This window comes from Mus caroli, unplaced genomic scaffold (genome assembly GCF_978045245.1).
Source record: "Mus caroli unplaced genomic scaffold, Mus_caroli_1 scaffold_13, whole genome shotgun sequence".
Lineage (NCBI taxonomy): Eukaryota > Metazoa > Chordata > Mammalia > Rodentia > Muridae > Mus > Mus caroli.
Window position 1 is genome coordinate 24,177,700 of NW_028227268.1, and position 14,153 is coordinate 24,191,852.

General features: G+C 44.4%; 1 protein-coding gene across 3 annotated transcripts in view; it reads left to right on the forward strand.

Annotated features, from left to right (window-relative positions):
• The window catches only part of Fbxl20 (F-box and leucine rich repeat protein 20), a 63,453-nt gene that overhangs the window by 21,929 nt on the left and 27,371 nt on the right, over positions 1 to 14,153 (forward strand). For all 3 annotated transcript variants that reach the window (XM_021177652.3, XM_085829582.1, XM_021177653.3), the window contains exons 2-3: positions 1,580 to 1,641; positions 13,991 to 14,045. In XM_021177652.3, the coding sequence (XP_021033311.1) occupies positions 1,580 to 1,641; positions 13,991 to 14,045 (117 nt within the window). The remainder of the gene's footprint in view (positions 1 to 1,579; positions 1,642 to 13,990; positions 14,046 to 14,153) is intronic.

A 14,153-nucleotide genomic window follows, 5' to 3' on the forward strand; every position in this document is an offset into this window, starting at 1 on the left:
TTGCTCACCAGGGCAAGCCGTCCTAGAATGGCCTGTGGGCCAACAATACCATTAAAGAGAATAGAGTACCTTAGAAATAAACATGAAAAGCGTATGCACAGAAAAATTATCAAAATTATTGGAAAAAAATCAAGGTAATCCCAAATAAATGGGGACATAATCCATGCTTCTGACTTTGAAAACTCATGGGTTTTTAGGACAGCAGTGCCCTCCAGGTCTGGGACAGTGACATAAAACGGTATATAGTTGAAAGGAAGAGGATGGGGAATCCCAGACTATTCCTGCACGTTGGCTCAAGTGATTGTAATTGAGCAATACAGCAGGACAAGTGAAACTCGAGGTCAGGAACCAGTTAGGGTGTCCACGTGCAAGCAGGTGGGTGGGCTTTTACACCACACACAAAACCAAGTCCTGGGCAGAGTATGAGCAGAGGCTGCAGGCTCGTCGAACAGCGCAGCTGTGCAGTTAGAGTGTACATGTCAGACTCACGGATGTAACACAGAAAGGTAACCGGGCGTTCGCTCTGTGGTGATGCTCGTTTGTCTTCAATCCCAGCTCTCCAATAGCAAAGCCAGACGGGTCTCAAGTATCTCAGGCCAGCCTGGTCTACAGAGTGGGCTCCAGGGCAGCCAGGACCACACAGACAAACCTGTCTCTCAAAACAAAAAGAAAAAAGTTGGGATGAAGAAAGAGATGGTTCACACTGGCTGTTCCCTCAGAGGACCCAGATTCAATTCTCAGTACCCTCATGGCAGCTTTTAACAGTCTGTAACTCCAGTTCCAGAGGAGTCATTGCATCAGGCATTCCTGTGGTAAACATCTCTATGCATGCATGCAAAATACCCATACACATCAAATAAACAAATCATTACAAAGAAAAAGGTCTTTGTGTGATATGCACACTTTTAATCCCAGCACTAGAGGCAGAGGCCCAAGGTCAGATAAGATTCCAGTATTTAGGAATGGGCTCAGTAGAGAGACCTGCTGAGGACTTCAGTTAATTGTATGCTTTAGTAATCCCAGGCACTCACAGCTGGAGAGACTGGGGTAGGAGCTCCAACAGCAACTCACAGAACAAATAAGGTGCCTTTTTCAGATGGCAGAGGAGAAGCTTCTGTGGTTAGAGGTTGAGGGACTTGTGAGTTTAGAGGGGAGGGGGTCTCTGAGTTCTGTAGATTAGTAGAGGGGCTAAATTGGATATAAAAGCTAGGGAAGTTCAGGAAGTTGTATCGTCCACCACACCTTGGGGGCTGTTGTGTCTGGCGGTGGTCCCTGAGGTGGAGTCGTTGGGCTTATGTGTTTGTCCTCATTGTACTTGGTGTGTGTGTGTGGACACATGATTGGGAGGAAGGAAAGAGGGTGACTTGCAGCTGTTCTTTCCTTCTCCCTCACGGTTCCGGGGCTGAGCTCGGATGGACCGGCAAGCTTGGCAGCACTTTCCTCCTAAGCCATTTGTCTGTGTCCCTCTAAGGTTTTTTTGTTTTGTTTTGTTTTGTTTTTAACATCTCATGAGGGAATTTAAACCAAATTGTGAACATGATGAATGTTAATGCCTGATGCAGTGATTTTTGTTTTACAGATGTTCTCAAACAGTGATGAGGCTGTAATCAATAAAAAACTTCCCAAAGAACTCCTGTTGAGGTAAGTCTGAGCCCTAATTCTGCGTCCATCAGTTGTGTATACAATATTTGTGTGTGAAGTTAAAATTTGTTGGTGGTTTTTTTGTTTGGAGTGTTTATCACGAGAGTCCAACCTTTTGTCATTGTTTTCTACAAATGTGTTCGGCTACATTCAAAACTGTCCTGGGATCCTGCATCGGAAGGTCAGAGGTGACACTTGCTTGATTGATCTTTATTACCTGGACTTTTACATTCATTGTAACAGCTCTTGACATTTTAGTAGCAGTGTTTAAACTTAGACCTGCATGTGATTTGCGTCTTACTTTGCTTTTGCCTCCTTGTAAGACAGGTAGGAAAAACTCAGTCCTCTGAAGGGTAACCTAGTAACACTACTTTGCTACTGCATTTTGGGTTTTTTGATGGTTTTTGGGGGGGGGGGGCGGGGTGTTATTTTTTCGAGACAGGGTTTCTTTGTGTAGCCCTGGCTGTCCTGGAACTCACTCTGTAGACCAGGCTGGCCTCGAACTCAGAAATCCGCCTGCCTCTGCCTCCCGAGCATTGGAATTAAAGGCGTGCGCCACCACTGCCCAGCTACTACTGCATTAAAATGTTCCCTGGGCTGGTGACACCATGAAATGCTACTGCTCCTTGTTCTCACAGCTTGTGTCTTTATAGACCTACAGTGGGACAGACTTCACACTTCTTTTTTCATTCTTTTGGGTTTTTTTAAACAGTTTTTCTGTGTAGCCTGAAACTCCCTCTGTAGACCAGGCCTCAAATTCAGATACCCATGTCTCTGCCTCTCAAATATTGGGTTTAAAGGTGTGTGCCACTAAGCCAGACTCCCCCCCCCCTTTTTTTTTTTTAAAGTAAAAAGCAGCCTGTTCTGCTGGAGAGATGGCTCAGTGGGTAAGAGCACTGGCTGCTCTTCCAGAGGTCCTGAGTTCAATTCCCAGCAACCACATGGTGGCTCGCAGACCATCTGTACTGGAATCTGATGCCTTCTTCTGGTCCTTGAGTGCAGTATTCAGAATTCATCAAATTTGTATAGAATATATGTTGCCTCACTCTGGGGCTCTTACTTCTCACTATTTGTGGTTATATGTGTTTTCTTTCAGATTTTATATTTCTAAATATAAAATTTTATATTTCTAAATATAAAAATATTTTATATTTCTAAATATAAAATCTTCGGTATAAAAGGCATAAAAACCCTAAAAAATTCTTTGTCATTCTGCTTTATATATGGGACATGATCACATATGGATGTAGTATTGGGTGATGTGTTGGGGTGCCCTAGACGTGATGCTCGCAGACATGGAGGCCTGAGTACAGCTGTCTGTCTCTGTCCTCCCTGCTACATGTGACTGTCATTCTTTTTTTTTTTTCCTGAATTTTTTTTTTTTTTTTTTTTTGGTTTCGAGACAGGGTTTCTCTGTATAGCCTTGGCTGTCCTGGAACTCACTCTGTAGATCAGGCTGGCCTCGAACTCAGAAATCCGCCTGCCTCTGCCTCCCGAGTGCTGGGATTAAAGGCGTGCACCACCACGCCCGGCTCTGAATATTTAAGAAGAGATCATTGACATGGATCTATTAGAAATCCAGTCTGAAGGCCAATGTGGTGGTGCACATCTTTAATCCCAGTTCTGGGAGCCAGAGGCAGATGGATCTCAGAGGCCAACCTAGTCTACACAGTGAGTTCCAGGACAGCCAGAACTATATAGAGAAACCTTGTCTCAAAAAACAACAAAAAGGGGCTGGAGAGATGGGATCTGATGCCCTCTTCTGGTGTGTCTGAAGACAGCTACTGTAGTATACTCATAAATAAAATGAATAAATCTTAAAGAAAACAAGCTGGGCGTGGTGGCACAAGCCTATAATCCCAGCACTCAGGAGGCAGAAGCAGGCAGGGTTTCTGAGTTCAAGGACAGTCTGGTCTACAGAGTGAGTTCCAGGACAGCCAGGGCTACACAGAGAAACTCTGTCTTGAAAAAAACAAAAACAAAAAGAAAAGAAAAGAAAAGAAAAGAAAAGAAAAGAAAAGAAAAGAAAAGAAAAGAGCTTCAAGTCAACTGAAATACCAGAGGCTTGCATTTTTAGATGCTAGTGTTATCTGAACTGCTGTACAGATGCTACAAGGTGTCATAATAATCTGTGATTAAATTTGATATAGAACATTAGCTGATATCTAAGTAGATTTCTATTTGTGAAAGGCTAAGAAAAACTTTACCTTCAGGTAGTAGTAAAGGCAGTAAGCCTGCTGGCTTGACCTCAGTCCCCAGGGTTCACATGGAGGAAGAAATGAAGCGGTTCGTACAGTTTTGTTCTCCCTCTGACTCGCACACACATTCTGTGGCACCCGAATGCTGCGCCTGCAGAGTTCTCTGCAGAGCCAATCCTTACCTCCTTCCAGACAGAATCCTGCTGGGTACCAGTTCTGCCTCCAGCCCCAGGCGACTGCACTCTACTTTCTGCCTCCATGGACTTGTCTACCCAGGACATTTCCTATAACAGGGATAGAGTCCTTAGGCTCTTGTGTCTGACTTCTTCCAAACATGCGTACAGGTCACAGGACCATCTATATTTTGTTCTTTTTAAGATAAAGAAACAGTCCAGTGTATGGATGTACCACACTGTTTACTCTTCAGTTTATAGTAACTGGGTTATTTGTACTTTTGACTATTATCAATAGTGCTGCTATAGCCATTCTAACTACTTGGTTCCATTTATTTATTTGGGGGCAGGGGTCCTAGGGATCCAACACAGAACTTCATGCATATTGGCAATCGCCTTTCTTCCTTCACAGAGCCATTTTACCAGTCCTCAGCCCAATTACTATTACTGTCCTAACTATAAAAGTGGGAATGCTGGTGATGTGATATTTCTAAATTTAGCTTTTTGAGAACTGCCAGGCTGTTTTCCACGGTGGCTGTTTAGGAGGGTCAGTTCCTCCTCTGTTACTACATGTCCACCCAACTGGGTTTTTGTTCAATTTCCCGAATATAGTTCAGGTTGGCTTCTGTGTCATCATCTCCTGGTCTCAGCCTCCTGGGTGCTGGGAATCCATGTGGGTGAAGGCATCACCGTGTCAGCAGAAAAGGGGAGCTGGGGTCTGCACTGCTGGGTTACACTGTTCGGTCTGCAGTGTTGAGGCCTGCACTGATGGGGTCCACACTGGGTTTACAATGTTGGGGTCAGCACTGCTTTAGTCTATACTGTGACTTTTTTCTAAGTTTGAAATTACCAAAGAAAACTTATTTCCTTTTTTTTTTCTTTCTTTTTTTCTTTTGAGACAGGGTGTCACTATGCTCACTATATGGCCCTGGCTATCCTTGAACGCAGATCTGCCTGACTTTGCTTCCCACTGGGATTACAGGTGTGCACTGCCACACCCTGTCTACCTTATTCATCTAAATGATTCATGCTAGGATATGACACTAATGAAATTAGAAACCTTTCAAGAAAAATGACTTAGCCATGTAAGAAAAAAACTAGAATCTGACAGCTGGTAGTTGAGTCTAAAAACTTTAATACAGCTACAAAAAAATGACAGTGAAAATCTATTTACTTGTCTACCTACAGGTTCATGATATGTCCTGTGAACAATGCTCTAGATGAATAGAGAGCATGCAGGTCGATGTTAACATCCCTGGCTGCTGGGTGATTACATCTAAAGAGCATTGCCTTTAAAGTTAGAAACAAGGCAGGGATCACCTCCATTCAATAGGACTTGTACATCCTCCCTAAAATAATAATCCATGAAACAATTGATGCTATCAAGATTTACAAACTAGCTGGGCGTGGTGGCGCATGCCTTTAATCCAAGCACTTGTGAGGCAGAGGCAGGCGGATTTCTGAGTTTGAGGCCAGTCTGGTCTACAGAGTGAGTTCCAGGACAGCCAGGGCTATACAGAGAAACCCTGTTTCGGGGGAAAAAAAAAAAAAGAAAAAAGATACTTTAAAAAAATATGAGTATAACATTGCTCTCTTCAGACAGACCAGAAGAGGGCTTCAGATCCCATTACAGATGGTTGTGAGCCACCATGTGGTTGCTGGGAATTGAACTCAGGACCTCTGGAAGAGCAGCCAGTGCCCTTAATTGCTGAGCCATCTCTCCAGCCCTTGAAGCTGTTTTCAACTGCCAGTAATTAACACTCTTTCAACCCCAGCCAAACAATATGGAGATTATTTTAGGTAAACTGAAATGGAAAAATAAAACAGGCTATCAGGTTGATTGGTTTAGGGACCTGCAAGATTTTAAGCCAAGTTGTGGGTTCTGCGGTAACCAGCCAGTTATTGGCCTTAAAGCTGCTTTTCCTTGTGGGTACTTACTGGCCACTGGCAAATGCCAGACTACTGTCTTTCTGTTTGCTCTGGGTACAGAGGTAGTTAATATTGACCCCTAGTAATAACTTCTCTCAGACTGCAGCCCGCTTAGTCCAGTCTGAGCCACTCTAACTGACCCACACTAGTCAGCTAGATGACGTGGACTCTGGAGAGTCGGAGTGCACACACCACAGGAGTAGTGCACATAGAGAAGCCATGAGCCTCCCTCAGTTAGGGTTCCCTCAAGTGAGGCTCCCGTCAGCCAGCCTTTTGATAGGTTTCAGACATATGCACTGCTACGACAAAATATTTGACCTAGATAAAGCACATGATGAATACAGTTTATTTCTCAGGAGTTCTGGAGACTGGGAAGTCCAAGGGCAAGGTGTTGATAGATGAAGATCACCTTCTCAGTACATCGTAACCTAGTCAAAGATCAGTCACTGGCTGGGCAGTGATGGCACAGAGCTTTACTCTCAGCACATGGGAAGCAAAGGCAGGCAGATCTCTGTGAGTGCAAGGCCAGCCTGGTCTGCAGAGTGAGTGAGAAATCCTGTCTGGAAAAAACTGAAAGAAAACCAAACAGACAAAAAAGAAAAATGTCCACTCTTTTTCTACCTTATTCCCTGATAAAAGTACTGTCTAGTCGCCTCATGAGCTACCTATAAGTTCCAATATACTTTGTGTCTACTGGTGGTTTTGAGAGTCCCGCCAGTGTGTCTCTGAGTGGCGTTGAGCCTTCGGAAGTCATCCTGACGCAGCCTCGTGAGTGCTAAAAGGAGCCAGCACACCAGGCTTCGGGTCTAAGCTCTTGTGACAGTACGCTCTCAGTGACAGTGCGCTTCTACACTGCTTTTGCTAAACTTTGTATTTCTCATGAGGTCAACGGTCTTTTATTTTTATTTTTTTAAGATTTATTTATTTATTATATGTAAGTACACTGTAGTTTCTTCAGAAGAGGGCGTCAGATCTCGATACAGATGGTTGTGAGCCACCATATGGTTGCTGGGATTTAAACTCAGGACCTTTGGAAGAGCAGTTAGTGCTCTTAACCACTGAGCCATCTCACCAGCCCTTATTTTTATTTTTTTATTTTATTTTATTTTTTTGATATTTGGTGGTTTTTGTAGTCTTGGCTGGTCTGGAATGCAAGCTGTACATCAAGATGAACTCAAAGTCCTAGAGTTGTCTTGGCATGGTGGCACATGCCTTTAATTCCAGCACTTGCGAAGCAGAAGAAGGAGGATTGCTGTAAGTTGAGGCCAGCCTGGTCTACAAAGTTCCAGGACAGCCAGAACTTTGTAGAACCCTTGTCTCAACATGAAAAAGCAAGAACAAAAACTCTGAGTCAATCTACTTCTCCCTCCTGAATTTTAATTGTATGAATCTGGGTATCTGTTTACATACATGTGTATGCCATGTGCATGTTGGGTGCCTTTGGAAGCTAGAAGAGGGCATGGAATCCCTTGAAACTGGAATTATAGACATTTGTGAGATGTCATGACTTGATTTAGTTGTGGATCAAAGGTAATTTTCTATGTTTTAGGTAAACACGTAATAGAATTACCATTTTTATTGCAAAATAAGCATTCTAATAACCATGATTTTACCCCAGTAAAACATTTTTTGTTTTGTTTGAGACACCGTCCATCTCTACAGCCCTGGCTGTCCTGTAACTCACTGTGTAGACCAGGCTGGCCTCAAACTTGAGATGCACCTGCCTCTGCCTCCTGAGCACTGGGATAAATGTATGCGCCGCCAGGCCCATCGCTCGGCCTACTTTTGTATTTTTTCAAAAAAGAAAGAGAAATTCTCAGGAGCCTCCTGACCGCCGAGCAGGTGGTCAGCCTGAGAAGGGAGCTCTTCTTTTCTCCACTCCGTAGCCTTTATGTCTGTCATTTTCATCCTCCCTGATCATCATCACAGTGAACCTGAAAGTGCACAGGTTTCACTTCCCAGCAGACTCACGTGGCTGGCATTCCTCTACCACGGAGCATGGGCCCAGTATGGTCAAAGAGAAATGACAGAGGATTCCTACAGGACATTATTTTACTTTCTGTGCTTGGGTGTTTTTTCTGCATGGATATCTGTGTATCAGATGTGTACAGTAACCACAGGCCAAAAGAAGGCATTGGCCCCTCTGGGACCGAGTTACAGATGGCGGTGGCTGCCACTGCAACTTGTTTTGTGTAGAGATTACTTTTACTTCCTGTAGACATTGATGTCTCTAAAATTTCCTGCCTCCAGCCGGGCGTGGGGGCGCACGCCTTTAATCCGCAATCTGTTCTGATATGGTGCCTGCTCATCCTCTGGCTCATTCTGCCTTTACCTGTGTCTAGCTGGTTTTCTCTGCAACTTGTCTCTGTATAACTGTTCCATTAGAACTGCTCGCCCCTCCCCCTGCACTGCCCCTCAAGTAGCTTCCCTTTCCTTTCTCTTCTCATGAGAGTTGGGCATAGCCTGTTCTGTCAACTCTTCCTTGGATTTGTCACTTTGCCTGCCACCCAGTTAGACATCACTTTTAAACTTGGGTGCTTCCTTCTACAAACTAAGTTTACCTTCAGTGTTAAAGGCGAGTCTGTATTCCAGCCAGAGGGATTAAAGGTGTATGCTACGGGCTGAGCCTTACCACACCTAGAAACAGGTTTTTCAGTAAACGACACAATCTCAGGATTCACAGTGTGATCAAATATCCTGCAACATTTTGCTTTGTTTTCCTTTTAGTTTATCATTTATTTTATGTGTATTTTGCCTTTATATATTCGTGTGCACCACATGCATGTCTAGTGTCCTCAATGGATCCCCTGGAACTGTAACTACAGATGGTTGTGAGCCACCTTGTGGGTGCTGGGAGTTGAATCCAAGTCCTCCGTAAGAACAAGTGCTCAACCCCTGAGCCATCTCTCCAGCCCAGCCTACTTAGAGCAGTAGGACTTTCCAGAGAGTTCTAGTAGTAATATAGATGATAAAGTAGTTAAATGCTGTTATAGTTTGCATCCTGAATGTCTTCCAAAGGCCTAAGACGACTTGGTCCTTAGTCTTTGGTTCTCTTAGGAGGTGAAATAGCCCTTAGGAGTTAGGACCTAGTCAGATATGAGCCCTTGAGGGGGAGTATTGGGAACCTGGTCACTCCGTGCCTCTCTCTCTTTGTTTCCTGGCTATCACATGTCCCCTCATGTTGCCATCCCACCTCACCAACAATCTAAGCAACAGCATAGCAAAGTAACTGTGTTATAAAACCTGAAATCACATGATCATCACGTATTTTGCACAGTGGTGGAAGTCTAACATAGTATACACTGAAGTACTTATGTGCTCTGTATAGTGTAGATTGAAAAAGGCTTGCATACCAGTGAGTAGCATTTTGGTTAAAATAATGGTGCTGAAAGTACCTAGATAACAGCTCAGGTGTCTGGCATGGCCTCTCCAGATCTGTGACAAGAGACACACAAAAGGGCTGAGAGTGCTGGCACACACCTGTGATCCCAACCCAGCCTGGTCTACAGAGTGAGAGTCCTGGGATAATCAGGGCCACTCAGACCATCTCAACCCCTCTTCCCCCTAAAACAGAGAGGAGACCAGGGAGGTGGCTCGGCAGCTCCTAGCACTGGTATTCTTACACTGCATCCGGTTAGATTCCCAGCACACACATCGTGGCTTATGGCTCCCATAACTTCAGTTCCAAAGGATTTCATGCCTTTTCTGATACCTGTAGGGACCAGACATACAGTTTGTACATATATATGTATGTATGTATGTAATGTATATGTGTATGTATACCTGTGTGTGCACACACACATGTGCATGCATGCAGGCAGAACAATCATACACAGAAAACAAGATAAATCAGAAGCAAGACCTGGAGCCGGGCGTGGTGATGCACGCCTTTAATCCCAACACTTGGGAGGCAGAGACAGGTGGATTTATGAGTTCGAGACCAGACAGCCCGGGCTACACAGAGAAACCCTGTCTCGAAAAAAGCAAAAAAAAAAAAAAAAAAAAAAAAGAAGCAAGACTCAGGCAAACAGCAGCTAGAGGCACACATTTTTAACCCTGTTCTTGGATGGCAGAGATAGTTGGATCTGTATGAGTTGGAAGCCAGCCTGGCTACATATTGAGATCCTCTTACAGGTAAACAACAAACTCACGAGAGAGACTGGTGTACATCTGTAAGCCTAGCCCTCGGGAGATAGAGGCAGGAGAATTGCCCTCCAGTCTGAGCCAGCCTGCTGCTACTGCTGCTTCTAGTTTCTTTGTTCTTTTTGGTTTTTCGAGACAGGGTTTCTCTGTATAGCCCTGGCTGTCCTGGAACTCACTTTGTAGACCAGGCTGGCCTCGAACTCAGAAATCCGCCTGCCTCTGCCTCCCAAGTGCTGGGATTAAAGGCGTGCGCCACCTCCGCCCGGCTTTTAGTTTCTTTGTTCTTCTTCCTCCTATTCTTCATAGGCCAGTGGGAAATAGGCTGTGCGTGTTTCTGGGGATGGAATTCAGGTCCGTGTGCATGCTGAACTATCAGTTTATCAAGCTGTGGCCCAGGTCCTACTAACACCCATTTCATTCATCATCTCATCATAGTTGTTGTCTGGGCTTTGTTCAGGTGTTTGGCTGACATTGCAGGATATGGAGCAGGTGCGTTTACGTGTCTTGTTGCTCCTCCCTTAACCCTTTCAGTTCAGTATCAACTTTAATCAGTCTCATGTGGGAGAATTAGAAATCTATCAGAAGGGCTGGTGAGATGGCTCAGTGGGTAAGAGCACCCGACTGCTCTTCCGAAGGTCCAGAGTTCAAATCCCAGCAACCACATGGTGGCTCACAACCATCCGTAAGGAGATCTGGCGCCCTCTTCTGGAGTGTCTGAAGACAGCTACAGTGTACTTACATATAAATAAATAAATAATTCTTAAAAAAAAAAAAAAAGATATCTATCAGAAATCTAAGATGAGCCTGGTAGTTCAGGTGTGTAATCCCAGTTACTTGGCCAGCACCGTGTCTGTGCTGGGAATCAAACCGGGAGGCCTGTAAGAATACCAGTGCTCTTAGCTGCTGAGCCACCTCTCCAGCCCACCTCTCCTGTGGTTTCCTGTCTTTTTTAGGGGGAAGGGAGGTTGAGGCAGGGTGGTGTTAAGTGGCCCTGGTTGTCCCAGGACTCTCACTCTGGACCAGGGTGAGTTTAAGGTTGTCCTTAGACCTTGCCTCAGAAAGGAAAGAGGACTGTGGATTGATGGATGGATGGATGGATGCATGGATGCATGGATGGACAGACACAGCTTTTGCACAAGGGAAGTGTAAGTCCACTGCTGCCCGTGCCTCTTTTTTCCTCTTGACACCGTGCAGTTGTTTGGATCATCCAAGCCGCCTTCTGCAGCTGGTGCGTGCGTGTAATTCAGCATTCTGAAGCTGAGGTGGAGGGTGGAGTTCATGGACAGCCAGCCCCAGCTGTGTAGTGAAATCTTGTCCTACGGAGGGAAGAACAACTAAGCAATGCTGACGTCAGAACAGAAAATCCTTAGTTGTGTGATACGGAAAGAAGACTTAAGTCCAGTGGGAGAGGTGGTCAGGAACGGTCGTCTCCAGCACATGCACTCGCTATCATCAAGTGATTGCTCACAGGTAGCTTAGCCATTAGTAGGGAACTCAGGTGATATTGGAAAGCCATTATCCACATGCAAAAGGATCGAGTTGAACTGGAGAATATAAGTGGTGTTGGTGATAACTGGTGGGCCCTGTGATTGATCCCGACAGCACACACACACAAAACCCCAAGTAAGCATAATAGCTAAAATTATAAACGTTTAGAATAAAGCATGGGAGGAAGTCTCCCTTAAATTGTCCCTAACAGTGATTTCTTGAATATGACACCTCAGACTCAAGAGATAAAAGAAAAGCATGTCACTTGGTCTGCATCATGGTCCAAAGCAGTGACAAGGCAGCCTGAGTGCAGAAGGAAGTGAAGTGGGCGTGTAACGAAGGGTGCAAAGGACTTCACAGTCCAACAAGAAAGCCCACAAATAACCTGATGTAAAACAACCACAGGGTGTAAACATTTTTTAAAAAGATTTATTTACTTATTTTGTGTGTGTGTATGCACTAGCTGTTTTCAGACCCACCAGAAGAGGGCATGGGATTCTACTACAGATGGTTGTGAGCTACCATGTGGTTGCTGGGAGTTGAACTCAGGACCTCTGGAAGAGCAGTCTGTGCTCTTAACCGCTGAGCCATCTCTCCAGCCCCAACCACAGGTCTTAAATAGATGGTTTTCCAAAGGAAATATGCAAGTGGCCAAGAAGCACATTAGAAAATTCCCAAACTTTGCATAGTGTCTTAAATGTAGTACCTGGGAGGCCAATGCAGGAGAATTGTTCAGAGTTTGAGGCCATCCTGGTCTACAGAGTGAGATTCTGCCTCAAAACACCAAGCACAAAGGTACAAAAAGATACCAATTCTTCTTCTTTTAGTGATTATATCTATTTTATGTAGATGAATACACTGTAATGGTTTTCAGACACACCAGAAGAGGGCATCAAATCCCATTACAGATGGTTATAAGCTACCATGTGGTTTCTGGGAGTTGAACTCAGGACCTCTGGAAGAGAGCAGCCAGTGCTCCTAATTGGTGAGCCATCTCTCTAGCCCCCGAGATACCAATTCTTATTTCACAGCCATTAGTCTGGCTGCTAAAAACAAGAAGCCAGGCATGATAGAGCATGCCTATAATCCCAGTATTTGGGAGGCAGAGCCAGGTGGATCTCTGTGAGTTCGAAGCCAGCCTGATCTACAGAGCAAGTTCCAGGACAGCCTGTGGTATTACAGGTATTACATGTCTGGAAAAACAGACCCGGTTGGGAGGCTGGGGGCAGGGGGGAGAGGGAGGGAAAGGAAAAGAAAGAAAAGAAATGCTAGCAAAGATAGAGCAACTGGAACATTTTTTTCACTGATAAATAGGTGTTTAAAATGGTACACCTGATGCATAACAGAACTACAAAGAGTCTACTTTTGGATATATAGCTGAAATAATTGAAATCAGACTCAGACAGGTATTTGTGTGCATAGACACAGAATGTGTAGTAACCAGTTGAAAAAGCAGCACAAGGATCCATCAGTGAGTGTACAGCATGTAGGGATCCTTTATATAAGGAACTAGTACTCAGCCCTACAGATGAAATCATAGCAAGTTCTTTACCAGAGAGATTCAAGAATGGGGTCTGGAAGGCTGAAAAGAGAATGGTAAGTTCCTGTTAAATACAAAGTTTCAGTTTGACAAGATACAATTCCAGGCTGGTGGTAATGGTTACATAATGAGAGCCAATACTTAACGCCCTTGAACTAACTATACATACTTAACATAGTTTGGGGGCTGGCCCTCAACTGCTCTGTCTTTCAAGGTGAAAGAATTATTTTTGCAAATTGTTCAGGGTACATTTGTATTTGTTTGAAAGAACTGCCTTTGAGTGATGGAGGTGTTCGTATGTGTGTATAATATTCTGTGTACATCATTATAGACAAAATCCAACTTCTTAAGCAACTGTATGTGGGTACAAAGGGGACCAGCAAAATGGGGGAGGAAGAAAGAGGGTACAGGGATATACATAAATGAAAAGATAATGAAACCTGTCATTTTATACACTAAAACTTTTTTTTTTTTACACTAAAACTTTTTATTTAAAAAACAAAAGCTGGGCTGGCAAGATGGCTCAGCAGTTAAGAGCACTGACTGCTCTTCCAGAGGTCCTGAGTTCAAATCCCAGGAACCACATGGTGGCTCACAAACACCCGTAATGAGATCTGATGCCCTCTTCTGGTGCATCTGAAGACAGCTATGGTGTACTTATATATAATAATAAATAAATCTTTAAAAAACAAAACCTAGATACAGTGGCTATACACCTGTAAGCCTACCGCTCCAGAGACTGGTGCAAGAGGCTCATGAGAGTTCAAGGCTACTTTGAACCACATAATGAGGTGGGCAGGAGAGAGACTATGTAAGAGACAGACTATCTAAAGAGTGAGAACAAATGATAAAAGCTTGTCCCTCTCTTTTCTTCTTAGGATATTTTCTTTCCTGGATGTTGTTACCCTGTGTCGCTGTGCTCAGGTCTCCAGGGTAAGACGGTTGACATGGTGACAGGGGGACGTCTTCCTGGACTGGGGCGGTCGCCTTTTAGGTGTTGCTTGTCTATCATTTCACTCAGGGCGCCCGTCCCTGCCCTGT